Source organism: Austrofundulus limnaeus, unplaced genomic scaffold (genome assembly GCF_001266775.1).
Source record: "Austrofundulus limnaeus strain Quisiro unplaced genomic scaffold, Austrofundulus_limnaeus-1.0 Scaffold535, whole genome shotgun sequence".
In the NCBI taxonomy this organism is placed as follows: Eukaryota; Metazoa; Chordata; class Actinopteri; order Cyprinodontiformes; family Rivulidae; genus Austrofundulus; species Austrofundulus limnaeus.
Window position 1 is genome coordinate 299043 of NW_013952937.1, and position 10319 is coordinate 309361.

Sequence of the window (10319 nt, forward strand, 5' to 3'; positions counted from 1 at the left end):
GCACTGAGTTGCCGCCATGTGATTGGCTGATTAGAAATTAAGTGTTAACGAGCAGTTGGACAGGTGTACCTAATAAAGTGGCCGGTGAGTGTAGTTACACTTTGCAGAGCCTGGTTGATCCACTCCAAGCCGGTTGATGGGAATTAGTCTTCATACATGTCAAGCTGTGTGGATTGTCCGTAATTTACACAGATTTTCCATCATTTTGCACGTATACAGAGGTATAGAGCAATCTCACAGTTTTCTTCATGTTTTAAATTTTTTTTCAATAAATAGCACCAAATAACAATCTTACAATCATTTTCTCCTGCTGTGCTGCAGCCAGGCACTGTCATCTGCTGAGCACCCCCCCCCCACCCCCACACGTGTGTTTATTACGGATTTTTGAGGCTCATTATACAGATAAACGTCATAAGAGGCTGACATATTTGCATCTTTTTTGTACATCTCTGGATGAGTTCAAAGAAAAACTTGTCCAGAGAACCTACTCAACATTTCTTTTCTACTTGGGTTATTAAGATGCATCAGGACATTTTATGTTTTGTGTGTGTTTAGGTCCAATGTGTTAATACAGCAGATCAAAACTCACAATAACTGGAAACACACATGGGAGGTTGTGACACCAAACACTGGACCTTAAAAAAAGTTTGAGTGAAATATGAATGTAAAATCAAAAGCAGTCCTTTATTTTTTTTTTTCAGTTTCACCCTGGACCCCAGAGTGTCAAATAACCAGCATTTAGATGGTTTATAGACTTACTAATAAAAGCTTATTATCTGCTGTGAGTCGTATATTTCCAGTCTTTATCCTCGAACAAACAACTTTGAACTTGAAGTCTCCAAGCAAAGCTGACAGTTTTATATCAGATGCTGAATATTGTCTGCAGAGAGTTCAGTGTATCAAACAGGAAATCAGGAGCAGCTGACAGMTATCTTCACAAACAGCATTCTAACAGCTTCAGATTAGATGACGTCACATCTCTGGAGACCCATCTCACTAAACTGATTTGTGAGCCGTATTTGTCTGCAAATTTCCAGTGGCACCAGCAAACCATTCCTGACATGAATTAAACAGGCAGACTACAGAGAAGGTTTTCTMACACTCGTACATAAATGTGGCCTCTGTATTGAGTCACATTTAAGGGGCAAAAATCAACACCAATTCTACGTTTCATGCAGCAGGTAAAATAAGTATTGAACACATCAACATTTTTCTCAGTAAATATATTGCAAGAGGTGCTAATGACATGAAATTTTCACCAGATGTTGGTAACAACCCAAGTGATCCATACACACAAAGAAATCAAACCATAAATGTCCAGAAATGAAGTTATTTGTAATAATGTGCAACAGCACTGAAATAACCCAGTCAACCCATGAACGTTGTTCAACAAACAACATGAGTCACATGTTGTTTGTTGATCTCTTAACTTATTGACATTCCACAGCTGTATTTGGGTGACACACATATGAACAAAATGTGTGACAGTTTTCACCCTCAGCTGTCAMCATTAATGTTRATCAATAACATGTATTGACCTCAGTTAGTGCTTCTAAATTTAGCCTATAAATTTGGCAAGTGCTAATCCACTAAAAAATTCTAAAATTTGCAAAAGCCCTAAAGCAGTGGTGTCCAAAGTCAGTCCTCGAGGGCCGTTGTCCTGCATGTTTTAGGTGCTGCCCTGGTTCAACACAGCTGAACCTAAGGAGTGCTTAATTAGCGGGCCTCTGCAGACCTTTATGGCAAATTGAGAAGTTAAATCATCTATTTGAATCAGCTGTGTTGAAGCAGGGACAAATCTAAAACTTGTGTTGTGATGTAAAGGTGTTTACATCAAACACTGTGTTGTTCGATGTAATGAGCTGTTGATTTGATTCAATCATAAATGTCACACAATGAACACACATGTACACAATGACAGAGGCCAAAACTTCATTGCCCTCTTTGCATTTGGTGGATGATGATGATGATGATGATGATGATGATGATGATGATGATGATGATGATGATGATGATGATGATGATGATGAGTTGGTCATGGCTCAGTTCTGAACAGACAAGATGCTAAAACGACACGGAGCAATGAGGAAAACATCAAGACACAATCTAAGAGCTCTTTCATCATCTGAGATTTAATTCAGGAGACGGAGTCCACCACACCCTCCCTCTCCTCCCCCTCGCCTCCCCCCAGGATTATCTGGGTGCTTCGCTCTGTCATGTCAGCACCAGGAAGGGGATGCTAATGAGAGAGAGTGTTAGCTTTCAGGGTTTGTTCAGCAGAGACTGGGTGTCACTTCATGGCAGCTCTGCTCTTAATGTTTCATGAGTTAATTTTAGTGGCTGTGACAGGAGAGAGGATTAGCAACAGGTGTTATAGGTGCTGATAGGAAACCAAGGTGTGCCTTCAGAAGAAAGCATGTTGCCTAAAAAATGTTTTTATATGCTGACTCAGCATTCACATGGTAATAACCAGATCAGCCATTCTGACATCAAAATATTAAATTGTGTGCCTTTATTTTTATTATGAACGACTGTAGAAAATAGAAATTATTTTAATTTTATTTACATTGAGATTTATCAGTTCCTTTAAGTCATGTTCTCTGAAATCTCCTTCAGCTGTTTGATTTTTTTCTTATTGTTTTTCCAGTTGTTTTTCTGTTTTTAAGAATTCACAAACTTAAGCTTTTAGTTAGCTTAAACTAGATTTTACATAAGATTTTACTAAATAAGCCTTTAGATAACATTTTTCTTACCTTAGCATCTAGCTATGGTTTTCTTGATTTTAGCTTTTGCAGCTGTTTTGCTAAATTTAGCTTTTTGTTTAGATAATTTTGGCTTTTAGTTAGGATTTTTCAGATTTTGGCTTCTGGTGTATTAAACATTTGTTCTTCTAAATTTTGGCAAAGTCATTCAGCACAGAGTTTATTTTTCACAATAAGTAAATTTAAAGTTTTTTTTCTTGTGATTCTCAAATTCTTTCAGACTTTTTTTTCAGTGTACGTCTAAACTTTGTCAATCGTCTGTTTAGGATCAAAGAGTTTTTAGATTTGCATATTCGCAGTGGTGGGCAGCGCTGATTTAAAAATTAGCTCCGCAATTTCTAAAGCGCTTATGAAAAAGTTTAGGTCCGCAACTTCAAAACCACTTATTGCATAGAAATATTAGCGGAAGCTAATTCTGAAACGCGGGTTCAATTTTACACTTTCTAGCTGTCTAAAATTCAATGCTGCCCACTAGTGGTGTTTGAACCCTGGTACAGCTCGTTTTACAGCTGCCGAATGCTGGGGGTCTGATTNAAAATTAAAAACTTGTTGAGGCTGGCTCGGCTGAATCTTAAAAAAGTTGCTGAGGATTGCTATTTCGGCTGATTCTTTGTCTTTTTTCTTTTGTTTGTTGTAGATTTTTCATTAAAGAAGCACCAATAAAGTAATTTTAAAACACTGTTTATTGGAAAACTGAAGCGATACATGCTGGGTACATTTGTGACGGGAAATGAAAGCACGGAGAACAGGAAACTAGTATTTTCCTTTCAAAATAAGAGCTTGGATTTTAGTTTTCCATGTTTCCATTGGATTCCAGTTCACCTGAAACTCATCAGACTGAAGAAGTCTCTTGGAGGAGAGACGAAACATTTTTCACTAAAGAAGAACCCATCCAGAGGACTTACTTGTCTTTTCTTTTTGATTTTATGCATCAGAACGTTTTCCATGTAGTTGCAGCTGCTCCAGTTGAACACTAGGTGTCAGTCTTCATCAGCATAAGTCTATAAACCGTTGCTTCGACCAATTACGTCAAGTATTGAGCTCCAGCGTTTAAACTTTATTTTTTTTAAAAAAGGGAGCTCCGATTGTAAAGTAAAACAAATCAATACATACAAAATTTTAGTATGGATTATAAATGTTTACTGTGTTTTTGCTGGCAAGGGGAGTTCTAACGTYGCCTTCCTGCTACATTAGCGTAAGCATAAGCAGACACAAAGCATTGGGGGAAATGTCTGTAAAATGTGGATCCCTGCTGGCTACTGAATATTGTCTTTTGCACTGCGTTTATTTTAAATTAACAGAAGCCATATGAGTAATTTAGATTGCTGCCAGCAGAAATACTTTGCAAAGCTGACCTACTAAAATGAGAACCGACTGAGCCGTCACCCAAAGCGACAGTCAGGAATGACGTATACCTTCCCAAAAATAATATTTAACCGGGAGGGCAGGTGTTGAATGGATCACATGTGTTGAGTCCTGACAGCAATTCCTTCTGCTGTTCAAAATAATGATGAATGGTAGATAATTAGTTATTAGTGGAACTGCAATTTAAATTTAAAAAGCGTAAATTCTCTTATGGATTATAAAAATTAGTAAGACCGCTAAAGCATAAACAAAATGTTTAGGTCTGCAATTAGCGTATGTGCACTTTAGTGGACTGGTGCCCACCACTGCATATTCGAATTGTAACAACCTGCTTCAGACATGGTCGGTAATTAAACAATATCAAAAACAAAAATAATACGTTCTGCCTCCTATTTGACACAAATATTATTTTGACATCTCTGACTTGGCAAAGTTTTAAACCAATTTTATTTTCACTTTCATAGTCCTATCTTCAACTGCATGTAGTTTAAACTGTCTTGAGTGTGCATAGAAATGTTTTTTACCAGCTTCTAACCAAGATTCTGACATTTCTGTAAATGCCAAACATGTTTATGTCTAACTAAAAGAACTTTGAGTAATTAAAGTAGAAAACAAGGGATTTGAGCTTAAGAGATGAATGAACCAATTGGCGAGCTGAACTTTGGTCAGTCTGTTGAATAGCCCTGATTTAGGGTCTGTGTGCATTCATTAGGGTTATTGCCCTGCTGTAAAAACTGTTCCTGAGTCTGTCTGTGATTTCAACACCCTGAATCTCCTGCCAGTGGGCAGCAGTTCAAACACCCGGTGTCCWGGGTGTGTTTTGTCTTTTAGGATGTCGTGTGCCCTCTCGAGACAGCAGGTTTTGTAGAGGTTTTCCAGGGATGGGAGTGTGTCGCCAATGATTTTCTGGGCAATGATGAAAACCTTTTATAAAGCCTTCTTGTGCGCCATGGTGCTGTTTAAAAACCACACAGAGATACAGCAAGAGAGCATGCTCTCAACAGAGCAACGATAAATGGTGATCAGCAGCTCCTTCCTTCGTTTAATCCTCCTAAGGACCCTAAAAAGATGGAGATGTTGCTGATCCTTCCTCACTACGGATATGGTGTTTGAGCTCCAATGGAGATCTTCATTCAGTTGCACGGCCAGAAACCTAAAGCTGGCACCCTCTCCACACACTCCCCCCTGAGGTGAAGTTGCTGCAGGTCACAGATCAGCAGGTTAAGTTTTATCGATGTGCCTGGCCGGACCTCAAACTGGAATTACTCTAACAGACACATAAAACATGTTGAAGTCATGACATGACCTCATGTTCAGATGCCACCCATCCCTTAGCCCCGCCCACTGAGAAGAGGAAGTCATGAAAGTTCATCTCAGACAGAAAACTTTAAATTGTGTCAGATAACAAATAATAAGTAGACATTACCTTTTGTATAAAATGAGTTCCTGAAAACGGGTCAACGTTTGGGTTTGGTAATTTTACAGATTTCATCCAACCTGCACCAAAATGCTCAGGAATAACTTGTTACAACAAACAAACAAACACAAACATTGTGAGCAGTGTTCAAGCTCACCAAACACTGCAGGAAAATCTTGAGTACTGTTAAATCAAACAGGAAGTCGGACATTTTGAATTTCAGTCATGATTTTGATGGTGGTGATGGTATGTGCGTTTATACACCTTTAATTTTCTTTTTTCTCACTCCTCACTCTTTCATCCTTACTCGTAATTTTCTGCCTTTGCTGTTTTCTCCTTATTCCACTTTACATTCATTTTAATTTAATTTCTCTCGTTTTCTCCTTTCTGTTTCCTCTTCTGTCCTCCGTTCTGTTCATCACCTGCTGCTGGAGGAAGACAAGAACGATTTTGTCCTTTCTGTTTGTGCTTTCATGTSCCTGTGTTCATCTACAGCTGACTCTCTCTCACAGTCAGTAAAATGAAACATGGCTGCTGCAGCTGATCCAAACTAACCAACACACCAGTGGTTAGAACTTCAACAGTTTTTACAAACCATGAACTAAAACTCTTTGTATTTGCAGTTTAGTGTTTTTACATCTAATACAAGCTGAAGCTTACAACCAAAACTCCAAAACAACATTTGGGTCAAAGTAACAAAACCTAAAGCAAACTCTGATATTTAAATCTTTGTCCCCCTCAGGGAGTGGTGGCTGCAGAGAGGACCAGAGGGGGTCAGCTCCTCGAAGAGCCAAAGATGTTGCCTTTCCGAGCMAATACCTTCAGCCTCCAGGTGTCCATCCAGGATGTCCCCCAGTTCCTGTGGAGCATCAAACCCTTTACCACATGTCAGGTAACCACGACCACCTTACCTGGTCCTGCTGGTTTGTCCTGCCGGCAGTCAGACAGTCGTTTTTCTAAACTCTAAAGCACAAAAACACCTTCCCACTGAGGTCTCACAACACTCCCTTTCTTTGAACATTTACCTCTGCTGAGCTATAAAGAGCAATAACACATTAACTAACAGTGCAGCAGGTGAACAACAGAAATCAAAATAAAATAAGAAAGAGGGAGGAGCTTCCTACTCAAGTGGAGGTGTCTCATTAAATGAGGGACGACCTGTCGTCTATGATGCCATCAGCACCTGACAACAGAACTGTTTCATACCTGCTGCTTCTGAGGTCGTATTCACACCTGATAATTTGCTCTGCTTTAAATGAACCAGAGTTTGTTTCCAGCGTTGCTCCGGACCTTTTCTGCAGGTGTGAATACACTCATGCGAACTCTGGTGCGGATCAAACAACCGGACCGAGACCTGCTTTTTGAGGTGGTCTCGGTTGTTTCCAAATGAACTCTGGTGCTGTTCACTTCAGTTTGCTTCTGGTGTGAATACAGACCGGACTCTAACCAAACCAACTGTATAAAACAAGAGCCTTTTTGGACTTCACAGGCCACCGTTGCTGAGCTAAATAAACTGAAATTCAAGATTCAGGTAGTTTAATTGTCAATGCTTATGTGCAAAACATACACAGAATTGAAATTGCAAACTCTCCTTCCCAGTTACAACGATAAACAAGTAATCAGCTGAAATTGCACAATCCAATAACGTTGTAAATAAACAAAAAAGTGACACAACATGGACACAGATAGGGATGAATGAAGGATGAAGGATGAAAACATGAAATGGATGGGTACTCAGTASTGTAAAAATAGAGATCTTTATACGAAAAAAAAATTGAATTTGCAACTATAGTAGAATTGGAGCTTAATGCTGATAAAAGTAAAGTAAGGATGCATATTGAGTGAAAAAGTGATGTATGCATACAATTCTCACAGATGACGGAGAGGGGAGGGGGTGGTGGAGGGTATGACGGTAGTACTTTATGTGCAAATGTCACGCACTTGCAAAATGTCCAGTACTGTATCAAACAGAGGAGGGTTAGTGTGCTYGAGTACAGTGTGCTGCRGGCAGGATGAGGAGGGGTGGGGAAGCAGGGAGTGAGTTGAGCATTCTTATAGCCTGGTGGATGGAGCTGTCCCTCAGTCTACTGGTCCTGGCCTGGAGACTCTGCAGTCTCCTCCCTGATGGCAGCAGGCTGAAGAAGCTGTGCAGTGGGTGGGTAGCCTCTCTCGCCAGGCAGAGGGCTTTCTGTGTTAGGCGGGTGCTGTACAAGTTCTGAAGGGAGGGGAGAGGTGGTGTCAACAATMTTCTCAGCTGCTCTTACAATGCGCTGGAGGGTCCTGCGGCAGGCTACTGTGCAGGCCCCATACCACACGGTGGAACAACTGGTCAGGATGCTCCGATGGCCCCTCTGTAGAAGGTGTTTAAGATTGGGGTGGGGGCACCAGCTCTTCTTAGTTTGCGGAGAAAATAGAGTCGCTGATTTGCCTTCCTGGACAGTGCTGCTGAGTTGGTGGACCAGGAGAGATCCTCTGTGACGTGCACACCCAGGAATTTCGTACTGCTCACCCGCTCCACAGCAGTGCCATTGATGGACAGAGGACTGTGCTGTCCGCAGGATCTCCTGTAGTCCACCACAATCTCCTTGGTCTTCTCAGCATTCAGAGAGAGGTTGTTTTGTTTGCACCATGAGGCCAGACGACTAACTTCGCTCCTGTAGTGTGACTCCTTGTTGTTGCTGATGAGACTCACCACCGTCGTGTCATCCGCAAACTTGATGAAGATGTTGAAGGAGTGTACTGGTGTGCAGTCATGGGTTAGCAAAGTGAACAGGAGGGGACTTAGCACACATCCTTGGGGTGCTCCTGTGTTCAGTATGGYGGTGTTGGATGTGTTGTTGCCAGCCCGCACTGCCTGTGGTCTTCCAGTGAGAAAGTCTAGTAGCCAGTTGCACAGTGATGTGCTCAGCCCCAGACTGTCCAGTTTGTGAATGAGTTGTTGAGGAWTGATTGTGTTGAATGCTGAKCTGAAGTCAATAAACAGCATTCTGACGTAAGTGTTGTTCTTGTCCAGATGTGTAAGGGCCGAGTGGAGAGCAGAGGAGATGGCATCCTCAGTCGAGCGATTTGATYGATATACAAACTGGTAGGGGTCCAGGGAAGGGGGGGAGGGATGACCTGATGTGATGCATGACCAGCCRTTCAAAGCACTTCATGAGGATGGAGGTGAGTGCGACCGGGCGGTAGTCGTTAAAACACGATGGTGACGCCTTCTTTGGGACTGGGATTATGTTGATGGTTTTGAAGCATGTGGGAACCACAGCCTGGCTCAGAGAGATGTTAAAAATGTCTGTAWAAACCTCTGCGAGTTCCMAGGCACAGTCCTTAAGCACACGACCAGGAATGTTATCAGGACCCRGAGCTTTCCGAGCATTGAGCTGGTTGAATGTTCTCCTCACGCTGGCCGGGGACAGCRTCAGCACCTGGTCACCAGGAGGAGGGATGGATTTCTGGGGGGATGTGTTGTTGAGTGGCTCGAACCTAGCGAAGAATCCGTTCAGGCCATTCAGCAGAGAGATGGAGCTGTCACACATCTGCGGGGGGAGGTTTGTAGCCTGTTATGGACTGAATTCCCTGCCACAGGTGTCTCTGCTGTCACTGAAGCGCTGGGATATCTTCTTAGAGTATTGYCTCTTAGCTTTTTTGATGCCACAGGACAGATTGGCCCATRCTGTCTTCAAACCTGACCAGTCTCCAACTTTGAAGGCATCATTTCTAGTCTTCAGGAGCCTGTGGACCTCTCCTGTCAGCCAAGGCTTCTGATTAACCCGAACAGTGATGGTTTTGAGGATAGTTACATCATCAATGCACTTGGTGATGTAGGCGTWAACAGTTTCTGTATACTCCTGGCAAGGACGTGCACAGATAGACGTCAGGTGGTGCTTGAGCACCTGCCCTTTTCCCTCCAGACCATCAAATGCCCCTGTTGAACCCGCCTTTTTTTAATGCTCCATCTGTCGCCCTTGGTTGCACTTCTTATTAAGTGTACAACTATAATGGCAACAGTATTAATATTATTAATAATAATGTTGCCCTCACACCCTGCCTTCACCACACACAAGTGCCGTGCGCGCCCGCAGCTCCTGTGTGCTGTCCCTCGGTKAAYGCRCTGCGCGCTCKGACAGGAGGAGAGCTGCTGAARCAGCTCCTCTCTCTTCTCTCATCCACACAACAGAGGACAGTTATAACCAGCAGGTAATTTACCTGCAGCTCCAGGCAAACTGTTTGGCTGCAGTTTACAACCATTAGAAAATGCCTCCTTATTTCTCTCTCTGCCTTCAATGCAGGAGGAGGAGAGAAGAGAAAAGGGCATAACAAGGCAAAGATGCAGCGGCTGCCAATCAAACGCGCAGCAGCGTCTTCTGCATGTTAAAAATAAATATCTAAACACGTGAAAGACATTTGATTTTATTTATGCAGAATGTGATGGAAACTATGTCAAAATATTCAGCAAATAATAACTGGAAAATAGGTGAGGAAAGTGAAAGATGATTCTCAGAGAGAAAATTGCCAAACTCTTTTTTTCCTGAAGGGAAACACACCGTGAAGCAACTGTCTGTAAAAGAGATTCACACAAGRAACTTACAGTTCAGAAAGCTGCCTGTCAGTCTGTGGACAGACAACAGCACAGATCATCTGACCTGCTTATGGTTTTGTTTTGTTTTTTATCATGATAAAAAATAAACTTAAATATTTTTAACCAAAGCATTTTTTGATAAATTTTAATAAAAATATGTATTTTTTCTTAAAAACCTTTAAAAAACATTGTTGTGTAA

General features: G+C 41.7%; 1 protein-coding gene across 2 annotated transcripts in view; it reads left to right on the plus strand.

Annotated features, from left to right (window-relative positions):
- LOC106530583 (netrin receptor UNC5D) overlaps positions 1-10319 on the plus strand; it is a gene marked incomplete at its 5' end in the record, with an annotated part of 100116 nt that overhangs the window by 78142 nt on the left and 11655 nt on the right. For both annotated transcript variants that reach the window (XM_014026230.1, XM_014026231.1), the window contains 1 exon segment: positions 6287-6436. In XM_014026230.1, the coding sequence (XP_013881684.1) occupies positions 6287-6436 (150 nt within the window).